Source organism: Hylobates moloch, unplaced genomic scaffold (assembly GCF_009828535.3).
Source record: "Hylobates moloch isolate HMO894 unplaced genomic scaffold, HMol_V3 SCAFFOLD_5, whole genome shotgun sequence".
NCBI lineage: Eukaryota > Metazoa > Chordata > Mammalia > Primates > Hylobatidae > Hylobates > Hylobates moloch.
This window is the reverse complement of record NW_026652280.1, coordinates 148,075,521-148,089,925: the sequence shown is the minus strand read 5'-3', so window position 1 is coordinate 148,089,925 and position 14,405 is coordinate 148,075,521. Positions and strand designations below refer to the sequence as shown.

The 14,405-nt window shown below is 39.6% G+C and overlaps 2 protein-coding genes across 22 annotated transcripts in view; one reads left to right on the top strand and one right to left on the bottom strand.

Moving 5' to 3' along the window:
• Positions 1-13,658, bottom strand: part of FUBP1 (far upstream element binding protein 1) — a 35,700-nt gene extending 22,042 nt beyond the window's left edge. For 5 of the 15 annotated variants that reach the window (XR_009213702.1, XR_009213703.1, XM_032155515.2 and 2 more), the window contains exons 1-8: positions 13,129-13,361; positions 4,326-4,416; positions 3,451-3,513; positions 2,593-2,631; positions 2,060-2,099; positions 1,482-1,534; positions 1,309-1,380; positions 1,122-1,179 (exon numbers count right to left, since the gene is read on the bottom strand). Coding sequence is in view for 12 of the 15 variants with exons in the window: in XM_032155515.2 (XP_032011406.1) it covers positions 1,122-1,179; positions 1,309-1,380; positions 1,482-1,534; positions 2,060-2,099; positions 2,593-2,631; positions 3,451-3,513; positions 4,326-4,416; positions 13,129-13,248 (536 nt within the window). In the remaining 3 variants the exon portion in view is untranslated. Of the gene's footprint in view, positions 1-1,121; positions 1,180-1,308; positions 1,381-1,481; positions 1,535-2,059; positions 2,100-2,592; positions 2,632-3,450; positions 3,514-4,325; positions 4,417-13,128; positions 13,363-13,641 lie in introns of those variants that run through there. The other 10 variants (XR_004248368.2, XM_032155511.2, XM_058439638.1 and 7 more) reach the window with 8 other exon arrangements.
• Positions 13,414-14,405, top strand: part of DNAJB4 (DnaJ heat shock protein family (Hsp40) member B4) — a 36,380-nt gene continuing 35,388 nt past the window's right edge. Inside the window, exon 1 of one of the 7 annotated variants that reach the window (XM_058439643.1) lies at positions 13,414-13,431. Coding sequence is in view for 1 of the 7 variants with exons in the window: in XM_058439644.1 (XP_058295627.1) it covers positions 13,853-13,925 (73 nt within the window). In the remaining 6 variants the exon portion in view is untranslated. Of the gene's footprint in view, positions 13,539-13,561; positions 13,926-14,405 lie in introns of those variants that run through there. The other 6 variants (XM_032155518.2, XM_058439641.1, XM_032155517.3 and 3 more) reach the window with 6 other exon arrangements.

Here is a 14,405-nt window from a genome sequence, read left to right as displayed (position 1 = left end):
TATGTGCAGGTGCTATTCTAGATAATGGGGTAATAGCACTCAAAGAAACAGACAGTGTTCCTGCTAGAGTGGCTTCATTTCATTAAATAAGTAAAAATAACATGTCAAATGAATAACACATTATTTGGAAAGTGCTATAAAGAAAATCAGGCTGGGGGGAAGTGGCTCACGCCTGTAATCCCAGGACTTTGGGAGGCCGAGGTGGGTGATCACGAGGTCAAGAGATTGAGACCATCCTGGCCAACATGGTGAAACCCTGTCTCTACTAAAAAAATACAAAAATTAGCTGAGTGTGGTGGCATGCACCTGTAGTCCCAGCTACTCGGGAGGCTGAGGCAGGAGAATCCTTTGAACTTGGGAGGCAGAGGTTGCAGTGAGCCGAGATCGTGCCCCTGCACTCCAGCCTGGCAACAGAGCAAGACTTCATCTCAAAAAAAAAAAAAAGAAAAGAAAAAAGAAAAAATCTAGTAAAGAGGGGGAACTAGTAATGCAGCAGAAAGTACAAATGCAGGCTGAACCTTCAGTAGGAAGAAAGGGCTGGCTTTAGGCACATGAACACAAAGGAAAGCAATTACCTGGGTACTATGTGAACAGAGAAAAAATGAAGGCTGGTAGGTTTAGTGGTAGGGAAAAAGAAAAGCTTCTTATCATTGGCTTCCATTTTCTCAGTAAATAAGCTTAAGTGGGAGAGAGGTGGGGTTAGATGCTGAAGATTTGGAAGTGGGGAAATACAGTATTAAAAAGCCTTCCAGAGGAGTGGAAAAGTGAATGGAACTAGGGAAATGCAGGCAACACAACAGTCCACTTGAGCTTAATGTCTGAGTTTTAGGTGTCACCAGTCAACCTGACTGTGCATTCTTCTCCAGGCTACACCTGGCTTTACAAGTAGAGACTGGAGTAGATATGAAGTCGTTTTAACCATTTTCTGTGTTTAATGATTCAGATGATGAACCCTACCTGAGAAAGGCATGAGGCATAAACTTCAAAGGAGTTAGAGGACTTTGAGGGAAGGCGGCAGCGAAACAATAATGTAAAATAAAGCAGTAACAAAGAGAAGAGACAAAATTCTAAGAGTTCTCCTGTTGTTACTTAAGTAGATTTTTAAGATTTTTCAAACTTACTGGACAGATTCAGGTGTTCCAGTTAACATACAGGACCTTTCTGGAAGGCCACCACTGTCTACAATTTAAAACAAAAAGAAAACTTCAGGTCAAAAGATTAAAGGTAGCATTATTATTACTAGAAACCTTAAAAAAAAAAAGCTAGTTTTCTAGTCACTCTGAAAATACCAAGAAAATATAACATTACCAGGAGCTATCTGTATTTTGCATCCAGATTCCTGTTGTATGCGTGAGATCTGTTCACCTCCTCTGCCAATTACTAGTTAGAAAAAAAAAAAAAATTTTTTTTTTTTTTTGGTTGGAAGAGTCTGAAGTATGTTTTGATCATGTTTTCAAAACTTTAAAGATCAAGTTACTTACTAAATCCAACCATTCCATCTGGAACTTTGTATTCTTCTGTCATTACAGATCTGCTAAGAAATAACAGAAAGCACCATTTTCCTTCAACGAAAGATACTTTGTTTACAAATAAAAGATAATCTATTAATAAAAATGGAAGTCTAATGTCTCCCAATGGCTTAAACTAAGGTTCTAGGCTCAGACTCATGTCAAAAAATATGGTCTTATTACTTGAGTAGTTAAATTAAGAATTTTAAGATGACACATCAAGTGAAGAAGGGATGATGAATGGAACAGTCTGAAGGCATGAACTGTAAAGAAGTTGGAGTGGAGTTTAGAGAATGTCATCTTAATAGTTACTCTAATTCACCCCTGTTCTTCTAAAATGTGATTAATTCCACCTATCTGTCCAAATCACAAGTTTTTCTCACTCAAAAGAAAAATCATCACTTTATAGTACATTCCCAAGGGGAGTGATATGAACTAGGTACACCAAAAAATACACAGACGCATATTCAATATACACCAATGTGGTTGTGTTTTTACATACAGCTCAACCAAAACTTGCAGAGTACTTTTTGAAAATCTTATGACTATACCTTTGCTGCTGATGCATCGGTGGTAACTGTGTTCCAAAAGCTATCAAAAAATTAAATAAAAACGAAAATTCAAAATTTAAATTTACTTATATATTTAACAACACGATCACATCAAACATTCAAAAATCTCTCCCTAATGCACAGACAACACCTTGAAGAGAGTCAAATTTTTTACAGAATATTTATATTGGCATTGACAGGGGCAAGAGAGCCAATGAAAGGGAAGACATTATATTAGCAATGGCACAGAACAAAATAATTTCCTTTTTCAAGTTGTACAAGTATAGATCAAGAACTGGAGTTGTTAAATATGTAAAATAATTCAGTAACCAATCCTTATATATACCTGGCCACAATTAATGGGACAGATTGTAAAATAAGAGAAAAAGGTATATATTTACAAAGAAATTCAAGCTAGCTGATCCAAAATACTTATAAACCAACTAACTTCAAAGATACCCAATAATATGAACAAAATCTTAATATTAAAATTGTTACTTTAGCTTTTGACCCAGTTTAAAAGGAATACTTACAGTCATTTTGAGGAGCAACTTTCTTAGCATCTGGTTGATCTGCAAAATTAAGTGTCTTTTAATTTTTTGCCAATTAAGTACAAAGCTTCTCCCCTCCCAAACAAGAATAAATAACGTAAACATTTATTGAAATATCTGAAGGTATGGTTTATCATTTGAACCAAAACTGTCAAAATTCAACCCAAACTCAGTAATCTAAAAAAGAAACGATACTTCATTCTCTTCACGTTCAAAAGATGCACAGACATTAAAATAGTTATCTGATTCTTAACAAATCACTGACCTTAACGTATGTTAAAGCACATTAGAATGATATAAGACAAAGTACTTTAGGTCCATTACTAGCAAAATATCACATGCTAAAGGCTAATGATGCTTCCACCTCAGGAACTGAAGACTGGGGGGAGAAAAGCCTATCAAACTACAAAAATCTGACATATTAAAAGTTGAGTGTATCTGACAGTGACCACAAAAAGCTATGCCCCAAAAAATAAAACAAAAAAACCCCCCACAACATTACAAGGCAATCTCAACCTAAACTGTTCTATTATTTATAAACAAACATTTCACTGCATAAAACTTTAGCAAAAAAAAAAAACAGAATCTCAAAGCAACTACATGACTACCTTCATCTAAATCCATTACACAGATGAATACAATGCATACCTTGGAACAGACAACCTATGGCTCAAAGTACTACATTCTCCTCCCCCCTTCAAACTTAAATGATTAAACATCAGAATGTTGTGCAGCAAAAATTCAGACACATAATCCAAGAAATATTTGTGTCCATTTAAGAATCTACTGGTTTATTTCAAGTTTACATACTGAACACAGGTAATAAATAAAAATTCCTGCCTTTAAAAGGAGAGGGCATTCCCTCCCAGTGTGTTGTACTGCTCGGACTTGTCCAAGAGCCATCTACACATAAAATAAAAAGAATACATTACATACAACATCTGAAGCATCATTAGCTCATTTTTTTTCTACATTAAAAACCTCACTATAAATATGAAAGACACTTAAATAAAAGGAAACCAAGTTCTCCTGGTCAAAAGCTACAAATACATTCTACAGCCTCAGTGAGAATCCTCCCTTTAAAAAAAAAGGGTAAAAAGAAAATGTATCAAAACTCACATATCAAACCTAAAACAAAAAATACATGCAGACTTCTAAGTTCAGAAGCTTCAACGATTATGATTTTTAAAAATACAAAGCACTGTAAATCCACAGGTTTAAAGCTAAACGTGAAACACAAAAGTACTAAAAGCAAATAACATTAAAAAAAAAAAAAGGTATAACCTGCAACACACTAGAGTAGCAAACTATAGGAATTTCAACCTTTAAGGTGCAATTGGAAATAGAAAAATGACAAAAACACAGCATATTAAAATCCATTCACGTATGAGTAAAACCAGTGAAGTGTCTTCTAAGCAATTTATATATATATTTTTAAATATTATTAACAAGACGTCTGTGCAAACTCTCAATATGGCACAATCCTAAAAGAGAGAAAATAAACTGTTTTCTAGTAAGACAAAACTTTCTGGTTGACTCAAATTTTACTTACCTTGTCTAGTTCTCTTTCCCCCCTTTTAGGCCAATATACAGCTTACAATTTTAACAACCTTATAATAAAAGTAGTATCTCAATAAAATAACAGAAAAATACCGAGAATCACTTCAACTAAACACTCTGAAAAACAATTTAAAATACTTAAGAGTATAACTTACCTCCATCTTCTAAAGGTCTTTTTTGTCCCCCATAACCATAGTCATTTGAATTCAGTGATGTCCCTGCATCACCTCCAATTTTTGCTGCAATCTAAAAAAAAAAGAAAAATACCATCACAAACTGTTATATACTATTCATTACTAAATTCCCCCCATTTACTTCCCGATACATGTATATGTGAAATATTTAGTATCACATAAGAAAATTTACTTGAAAAATTAAAATTATAGTTCGATTTATTGCTACCATTAATACTTCAGGCAGTTAACCTAATAATCATGAGATTATTAAGCTTCTGACACATCCCTATAAGAAGCAACAAAGAAGTAATCAACTAGGAATCCGTAAGAGAGACCAGATTTAAAGAAAATCTGGATCCTACCTGGCTGTCATGACACTTCAAAAGATGTGTGTAAACACATAGAATGTGAACACTTTGTGGGACTCAAAGGCTATGCTATCTAGTAAGGTAGCCACTAGCCGTATGTGGTTACTGAGTACTTGAAATGTGACTAGTCTGAAATGACACTTGCTCTAAGTGTAAAATTACTCACTGAATACTGAAAACCTGGAATGTAAATCATCTTAAATTTTTATACTAAGCACATGCAAAGGGGTAATATTTTGGATATGCTGGGTTAAACAAAACATGTGGCTCACATTGTACTTCTATTGGACAATGTTGTTCTAAGGATATATGCAGGAGTCCGGAGCGCTCAAGTCTTAAAAAAATCTCAGCTGCAAAACCATAATTCTCTTAGAAGATTTTTAAATTTTAGAGTAGGGCAAATAATTTATTGCACCTGACTGAACCAATTTAAGAAATACCCAGCTTTGCGGGCATGGTGGCTCATGGCTGTAATCTTAGCACTTTGGGAGGTGGAGGGGGGTTAGATTGCTTGAGCTCAGGAGTTCGAGAGCAGCCTGGGCAACATGATGAAACTCCATCTCTACTAAATACAAAAATTAGCCAGGTGTGGTGGTGCACGCCCATAGTCCCAGCTACTCGGGAGGCTGAGGCACAAGAATCACTTGAACCCAGGAGGAGGAGGCTGCAGTGCACCAATATCACGCCCCTCTTGGGTGACAGAGCAAGACTGTTAAAAAAACCAAAAACCAAAAAACAAAAAACCTGGCTTCAAGTCACAAGTAGGGCACAATCAGCAGATATTTATTGAATTTTTCTATAAAAGGAGAACTGAAGTAGTTCCCATTTCCATGGGGAATCACAGAGTGGTTGTGCCACATTGCTGAGTGGTCAGCAATAGGCCAAGCTCCACACTGCAATGCTGTACATTCATTATTGAAGATGTGTGATGGACTCATGAGAATTTATTATATAATTCTTTCAATTTTGAGTATATTTGAAATCTTCCATGAAAAAATATTAAAGAAAACCTAACTTTTGGTGACTGGGATTCCCCAAAGAGATCCCCATATGGATAACTGCTTCAAGTTTTTATTATCATCAGACAACTGGAGAGGGTAAAATTATAGTTAAGCGCTTAAGTCATAAATTCAACATGGATCACTTAAGTCTAATTATGTATATAAATTCAACATGGATCACTTAAGTCTAATTATGTATCAGTTCCCATATACCAACTGTATTTCCTAGGACTCCTAGATTTCCCTTTTCCTCATCTAAAAATGCAAACACCTACCACAAAGAATATTAGGATCAAGTACTAGATTGCTCGATTAAAAAAAGGTACACTCTCAGCCTTTAATCCCAGCATTTTGGGAGGCCAAGGAGGGCAGATCACTGAGATCAGGAGTTCGAGCCCAGCCTGACCAACATGGAGAAACCCAGTCTCTACTAAAAATACAAAGAAATTAGCTGAGCGTGGTGGTGCATGCCACCCAGCTACTCGGGAGGCTCAGGTGGGAAAAATGCTTGAACCCAGGAAGTGGAGGTTGCAGTGAGCCAAGATCACGCCACTGCACTCCAGCCTGGGCAACGGCGTGCGACTGTCTCCCCCCCGCCCCCAAAAAAGGTAAATTCTCGCTTTGGTCATTTAGTCAATCTAACCTTCTTTAACCATCTTTCACTTTACCAATTACAAACCTGTTTTGGTTTCTGGGTGTCTAATTTAAATCTTATTTTCCTAATAATGCCTGAAAACACTGCTTTTCTACCCTTAGGTCTTAAAGCACTTAGCATTTGAATTGTTCCTCAGGAAAGTAAATACACTGCTCGCTAGTGACAGGCACTAATAGTAGAAGGAAAGTATTTCAGGCCAGAGAAAATGGTGCTACCAAGAATAGGAAACGGTTTAGCCTATGAATACCTTCTGCAGTTAGCTTTTATAAACACTCTATGAGTTTGCAAAGCAGCACTCCTTGAACTCCAAGAAACTTCTATACAGAGAAAAGACATTTATACAACCTTACCCACTGAATAGTTCAAAAACCAACCAAATGAAAATGAAAGCTGAGGCCGGGCGCGGTGGCTCATGCCTGTAATCCCAGCATTTTGGGAGGCCAAGGCAGGGATCACATTGATTCGTCCAGACTGACATGGTGAACACCATCTTTAAAAAAAAGCACAGTGGTGCGCACCTGTAATCCCACCTACTCAGGAGGCTCAGGCAGGAGAATCACTTGAACCTGGGAGGCAGAGGTCGCAGCGAGCCAAGATCGCACCACTGCACTCCAGCCTGGGTGACAGAGCGAGACTCCATCTCAAAAAAGAAAAAAAGAAAAGAAAAGAAAAAATGCAAGTTGACAGTTCACACTAAAGAACCAGTAACACCATTTCAAAAATTGAGAACTGTTACAAAGACATTAGAGAAAAGCTTTTAATAAAAATACCAATAAAGGAGCCCGGCTCAGTGGCACCTGCAGTCCCAGCTACTTCAGAAGCTGAGGTGGGAGAACTGGTTGAGGCCAGGAGTTCAACGCTAATACAGCAAGACCCCATCTCTTTAAAAAAAAAAAAAAAAAACTGAAAAAAACAAAATGAACTGTAGATTTGATCAATTTTCTAAGATCAATAGAAAATACACAATTCCTAGGTGACTACAAGGATAGTTAAGAAAAATAGTAATTCCTAAAAACCAACCTCCAACTATATTCAACTCCTTTTTCAGAGTACTTGAACTCAACATATTCAATTTTTATTAGACATTTATCAAGTGTGGGAAACTTTTTACTTTATTTAATTATTATTATTATTTGAGATAGAGTCTCACGATGTTGCCCAGACTAGAGTGCAGTGGCGTGATCTGGGCTCACTGCAACGTCTGCCCCCAAGTTCAAGCGATTCTCCCTCCTTAGCCTCCCGAGTAGCTGGGACTACAGGCGCCCCCACCACGCTCAGCTAATTTTTGTATTTTTAGTATAGACAGGGTTTCACCTTGTTGGCCAGGCTGCCCTTGAGCTCCTGACCTCAAGTGATCCACCCGCCTCAGCCTCCCAAAGTGCTGGGATTACAGGCGTAAGCCACTGTGCCTGGCTACTTTATTTGATTTTAGTTTTACAAAAATAATTCAAGCTTTCCATCTGGACCATTATCTACTTCTTGAATGAGTAAGTTATTTTTCCTGTTTTCACTGCTTTAGCAACTCTCACCTCTATTGAGGAAGCCAAGAGGTGAGAAATCCAAGAATTTGGGAGTTCAAAAGAAACTTAAAACACACAGTAGTCTTTATCTTCAGTTTTTGCTCTTCACGGTTTCAGTTACCTATGATATAGTACAATCCGATATTCTGGGGTAGGGGAGGGTCCCCTCATTCATATAACTTATTATAGCATATTGGTTTAATTTTTTTTTAATTTGCCCTTCTTGTCAGTAATACACTGTATTGTTGTAATTGTTCTGTTTTTTTTTTTTTAATTAAAATTTTGAGACAGGGTCAGGCTGTTGCCCAAGGCTGTAGTGCAGTGGCATGATCATGGCTCACTTATGCAACTACGTAAAGGACCCAACATTGTCAACATTGCAGACTTGACCTCCCAAGTTCAAGCAATCCTCCTACCTCAGCCTCCTGGGTAGCTGGTACTACAGGCACGCACCACCATGTCTGGCTAATTTTTTGGTATTTCTTTTTTTTTTTTTTTTTTTTTGAGACGGAGTCTCACTCTGTCACCCAGGTTAGAGTGCAGTGGTGTGATCTTGGCTCACTGCAAGCTCCACCTCCCGAGTTCACGCCATTCTCCTGCCTCAGTCTCCCAAGTAGCTGGGTCTACAGGCGCCCACCACCACCCCCGGCTAATTTTTTGTATTTTTAGTAGAGACGGGGTTTCACCATGTTAGCCAGGATGGTCTCGATCTCCTGACCTTGTGATCCACCCGCCTCAGCCTCCCAAAGTGCTGGGATTACAGGCATGAACCACCGCGCCCACCCTATTTTTTGGTATTTTTTTATAGAAACAGGGTTTCACCATGTTGCCTAGGGTGGTCTTGGATTCCTGGGCTCAAGCAATCTTCCTGACTCAACTTCTCAGAATACTAGGATTACAGCCATGAGCCACCTTGGCTGGCCGATTTCTTTTCAAAGACAACGTCAAAGTTAAGTGTTAAGATTATAGGCGTGAACCACTATGTCCAGTCTTGCTCTAATTTATTATTATCGTTAATACTGTGTCTAATTTAGAATTTAAACTTTATAGATACATATGTATAGGAAAAAATATTACCGTGTATATATTGGATTCAATACTATCTGTGGTTTCAGATATTCACTGAGGTTCTTGGAATGTATCCTCCGGGGTTAAGAACAGAATATTGTAGTTTACTTAATTAACTTCAGAGAATCAGAAAATCTCTAAAATCAGGTGGTATGATCAACTATAGTCCCACAGTATCCCTGGGGGATTGCTTCCAGGAACCATGCAAATACCAGAATCCAGATGCTCAAGTTCCTTACATAAAATGGTACAGTATCTGCATATAACCTACACAAATCCTTCAGTATACTTAAAGCATCTCTAAATTACTTATAATACCTGATACAATGTACATAGTTGTATTGTTTTTATTCGTATTACTCATATTGCTGAACTGTTATTCCATTTTTCTAATATTTTTGATCCATGGTTGGCTGAATTTGCAGATGCAGAGCCCACAGATACAGAGGTCTGACTTGTACTTTAATTCATCAAAAATGTTTATTGATTTAATTCAGTAAATGTTCAGTACCTACTATAGGCAAGGTCCTGATGGAGTTAGTAGTTCCCATATGCCAGACATGTGAAGAAACGTGGACACTAGAAATATTACCATACCATAATTTGCTTATCATAAGCCTTCTAAATTGTCACAAAATGATTTTAAAAAAGAATCATGCTCAAATGTTAGTTTTCACTGAAGAGACTAATGGTAATAAAAAATAAAAACAGCTCTAGTCTATATTTTCATTTCATTCAAACATTATGCAGCCTGAATCACTTTTATAATTGTCAGAGAAGAGAGTGCAAGAAGGATCGAATACATAATGACTAATTTCACAGTTGTCTAGAGGGGAAGGGATGAGGGTTAATAGTCTTGCTTAGCTAATCATCTAGTCTGATTCATTTCTACCTTCATATAACCTCTAGGAAAAAAACGGTAGATAAATACATTTTAATTTTCTAACGTTCTAGAGACAGAAGTTGCTATTAGTACCACTGCTAAAGACCCAATCAAACAATCCCAATCTCTGGAGTTACAGCTTGAAATACACAAAAATAAATTTCTTAAGTGCACAGGCTGGAAACTCTGAACTAAAGCAGCAATCTGGTGTCCCTGTGTTGAATTTAGCTCAGAATATTATAAAAATCTAAAAATTTCACATAAAAATAAGCTAGAAAAAAAAAAAGAAGATTGGCAACTAAATGACCAGATGTCAACAATCAGCTAGAGTTAACATTACTGGCATTACCAGGTACGGACCAGGAATCATAATTACTTGTCCTGCTTTGCTGAATAACAACTATCCAGCTAAATATACCAATGGCATCCCCACTGGTACAGCCTTTGAAGCTCCTTGAAAGCAGGAAACTGTTCCTATATCTCTTCCTTCCAAAAACAAAAACAGCATAGTATTCTAGACAAAGAAAATAAACTTATAGTTGAGGATTCTAGAAACCTAAGTCAATATTCTCTTAAATACACAAGGAGGAAGTAGTTCAGATATTAACCTAACTTTTGTCTAAGTACGCTTCTGTATATTCCACTTATATCATCAGAGTAACAGCTACAACTGACATTTAGAGACATCATCAAATGTAATGGGTAATTCCAGGCAAAAGCTAAAGCTAGAAAGCTCAGATTTAAGATCATTTTTATAAAGAAATCATTACAGCAAAGACATCAGGACGACTGATCTATTAGCATATACGACAATAAATTTCACAATTTGCCAACAATTTCTGTATTTTAAAAAGTATAAAGAAATTATGGCTTAGCCTAATAATAAAATCCAATTTTTTTTTTGAGACAGGGTCTCGCTCTATGCCCAGGCTGGAGTGCATCAGCGGGATCTCCACTCACTGCAACCTCCACTTCCCAGGCTGAAGCGATTCTTGTGTCTCAGCCTCCCAAACAGCTGGGACTACAGGCACAGGCCACCAAGCCCGGCTACTTTTTGTATTTTTTGTAGAGACGGGGTTTCACCCTGTTGGCCAGGCTAGTCTTAAACTCCGACTTCAAGTGATCTGCCTGCCTCAGCCTCCCAAAGTGCTGGGACTACAGGCGTGAGCCACCATACCCGGCCTGAAATCCAATTTTTAATTAAAGCATTGCAACACAAGGTCTTCCAGTATCTGGATCCGCTTGTACCTTTCCTTGCCTCGTTTCACGTCCTCCCACCCCCACCTTCTAGTGACTTCACTTCTGGGTTCTTGTCATTCCCTCAAGTCCCCATACCTCTGCGAATGCTGCTTCTTTTCTCTACTGGCCAAACTCTCTTTCATTCTATAATGCCTTGGTCAAATATCACCTTTACTTAGGAAGCTGGGCATCCCCTCCCAACTTGCGTCCCGTACAAGGTGCCTGCCTTATAGAAACTCTATTATAAACACTTATAAAGCAAGTGGATGAATGAAATATCCATATTTTGTCTGCTCTCGTTAATCAAAGTATTAATCAGATAATCCTGTTCATTTGCATCTGGTCAAGGAACTATATCATAGCTTCTTAGTAGGAAACAATTCATGCATTAAAACAAAAAAAAAAACAAGGCCAGGCGCAGTGGCTCACGCCTGTAATCCCAGCTTTGGGAGGCCAAGACGGGCGGATCACGAGGTCAGGAGTTCGAGACCAGCCTGGCCAGCATGGTGAAACCTTGTCTCTACTGAAAAAAAAAAAAAAAAAAAATTAGCCGGTCATGGTGGTGGGCGCCTGTAATCCCAGCTACTCGGGAGGCTGAAGCAGAAGAATTGCTTGAAGCCGGGAGGCGGAGGTTGCAGTGGGACGAGATCACACCACTGCACTACAGTCTGGGCGACAGAGGGAGACTCCGTCTCAAACAAAACAAAACAAAACAAAACTCCAGTATCTATCCACAGTGTGCGACACTAATTAATCCAACGTGCTGGTTCTGGTAAAATAAAATAGTTGATTCCAGTAATTAAAATAGTTTCCTTAAGTTTTGCAAATCAATCCAATAAAACACGCAGAGTGTCATAGTTATACGCTTGTTGCTAAACATGTTCAGAATTTCTTAAATTACGTGAAAAAAACCGCAGAACTAATATTAATGATGACCTTTTGTTGACTACCCCTAATATTTCTGGTTATAAACAAGTACAGGTACATGTTTATAATGCGTTCACATTAGACGTGTTACAACGGATTTTATGAATTCTAATTTTGACTCAATGTTCCTTCAACTGTACCGGTAAAGTTAACTAAGTGAACTCCCAATGCAATGAAAACACAGCACAACACTGGTTTCTAATTATCATTAGCTTAACACTAGTAAAAATCGTCCAGCACCTAGTACAATATGCATAGTGTCATAGAGAGTAGGATTCTTTTGCTTACATGCAAATCCATACCAACATCATACATTTTGAAATTCTGAATGTATTAGGGGACGATCTAAAAATGTAAAGTTCAAATTAAGAAATGTTTTATTTCCCTGGAATACACGCACTATTTTAACAGCTTTCGTCTGGGAAAGTGGTGCCTTCAGGGCAAATACACGCACTACGTAATACAAAGAGGTCTGGTCAGTTTACGACTCGGAACAGAGAGGCAGATTCAAATTGAATCCTCTGGTATAATGGGCCTGAGGCCATTTTGAGAAATAAGGGGGGCGGACTGGTAGAACAGACTGACACGTAAATCCCGCCCAGAAGACTGCTTTCAAGTCCCTTCCTTGTAGAGGTGTGAAGGTGAATGGTACTGAAAGCGGTTTTAATTGCGAGAGAGAACGGAAATGAGCTGTAAAGGCTACTTTAATGACAAATCCCTTCCCTTGCTATGGTTCCAGGACAGACCCTAGTTCTTTCCCAAACTCATTACCAGAACCTTCCATTAAATTGTGTGAAACTAACTGCGCTTTATCCCCTGGAAGAGGATCTTCATCTAAACTAGCTCACTGGAGACACGCGAGTGCCGCAGAAGCGGGAGAAAGACTTCAGGCCCTCTTTGCGTAGCACGCGTCGGGGTTCTAAGTAGATTAGACACCAAGAACACAAAACTGAGTTCTGGTCTCTAATCGTTATTACCAACATGGGGAAACGTGTCTCTTCACATTTCAGCCCGGAAGAACACCTCTTTCCTCTTCCTCATGCGCTTAAGGGTAGCGGCCTACTGAATCAGCGGCCAATTACCGTGAGCTTTCGGGATTCCGCCGCGCGGTCCACACTTACCTGCCGGGCTCTCTGCAGTGCATCTTTGAAAGCGTCGTTAACTCCTCCACCACCACCGCCGCCACCACCGCCACCAGCTGAGCCAGAAGAGGGTGGAGGCACTGTTGAATAGTCTGCCATGGTTACACTACAAGAGCCGCTGGCGCCTGTTCGGAGACTTCCTCTCAGCTAACAGCTAAGAAAGAAAGAAAATGGCGGCCGTCGAACCTCTATTACATTCTTGCGCGACCATCGTGCCGTAAAGGGGCGGAGACTGAAGGAACAAAATCTCGCGATGTTTCCGAGGCAACGCGCTAGTGTGAGGTTAGGGCTGAGAAAGAACAACGGGAACAGAGACGTCGCGAGAATTAAGTTTAAGATTTCGCGAGAACAGGGTTTCTTTTGGCGCCTCCTCTCCGCGCGTTCTTGGGGTGAGGCTGGGTAATTGTTCCTGCAGGGTGGTGGGTGACAGTGGCCAGTTGACTGCGACTGGGGTTGGGTGGTGGGAAACCTGAAGAAAAGGTTGTTTCTTACCGGTCGCTGCCTCAGGGAGGTAGTGCGGTAGAATTTTCCGCCATGTGTCATTCTCGGGGTCCGCGAGGAAGGGCGTGACAACGACGGGCGTGACGGCGACGCAACAGTGTCTCGAGAGCGCTGTCGCCTGGAGGGCGCCAGGAGAAGCGCGTCCGAGACGCCGCGCGGTGATGCTGCCGAAAACGTCTGCCCGGCCTAGCGGGAACCCAGCATGATTTTCAGGGTAGTAAAGTGTCCCTGTATTTTACTTACAGCCTGTCAGATTTTTGAGTTTTATCACGAGGGTGGGTGTTCTGGCTGGAAGCCTGTTAGTTCTCTACCATATTTTAAGTTTTTGTTTAAAATAATGTGGATGAGGCTCTAAAAATATGACTGCCCTTTTCTTTATCCAAAAACGTGATTGTTCTTCGTTAGCCAGTTTTAGTAACCTGGTATTTGTACGTGTCCATGGCCATTTTTATTAAGGTTTTTTTTTTTTTTTGAGAGTCTCGCTCTGCTGCCCAGGCTGGAGTGCAGTGGCGCGGTCTCGGCTCACTGCATCCTCCGCCTCCTGGGTTCAAGCGATTCTCCTGCCTCAGCCTCCCGAGTAGCTGGGACTACAGGCCCCTGCCACCACGTCTGGCTAATTTTTTGCATTTTTAGTAGAGACGGGGTTTCACCGTGTTAGCCCGGATGGTCTCAATCTCCTGACCTCGTGATCCACCCGCCTCGGCCTCCCAGAATGCTGGGATTATAGGCGTGGGGCACTGCGCCCGGCCTATTAA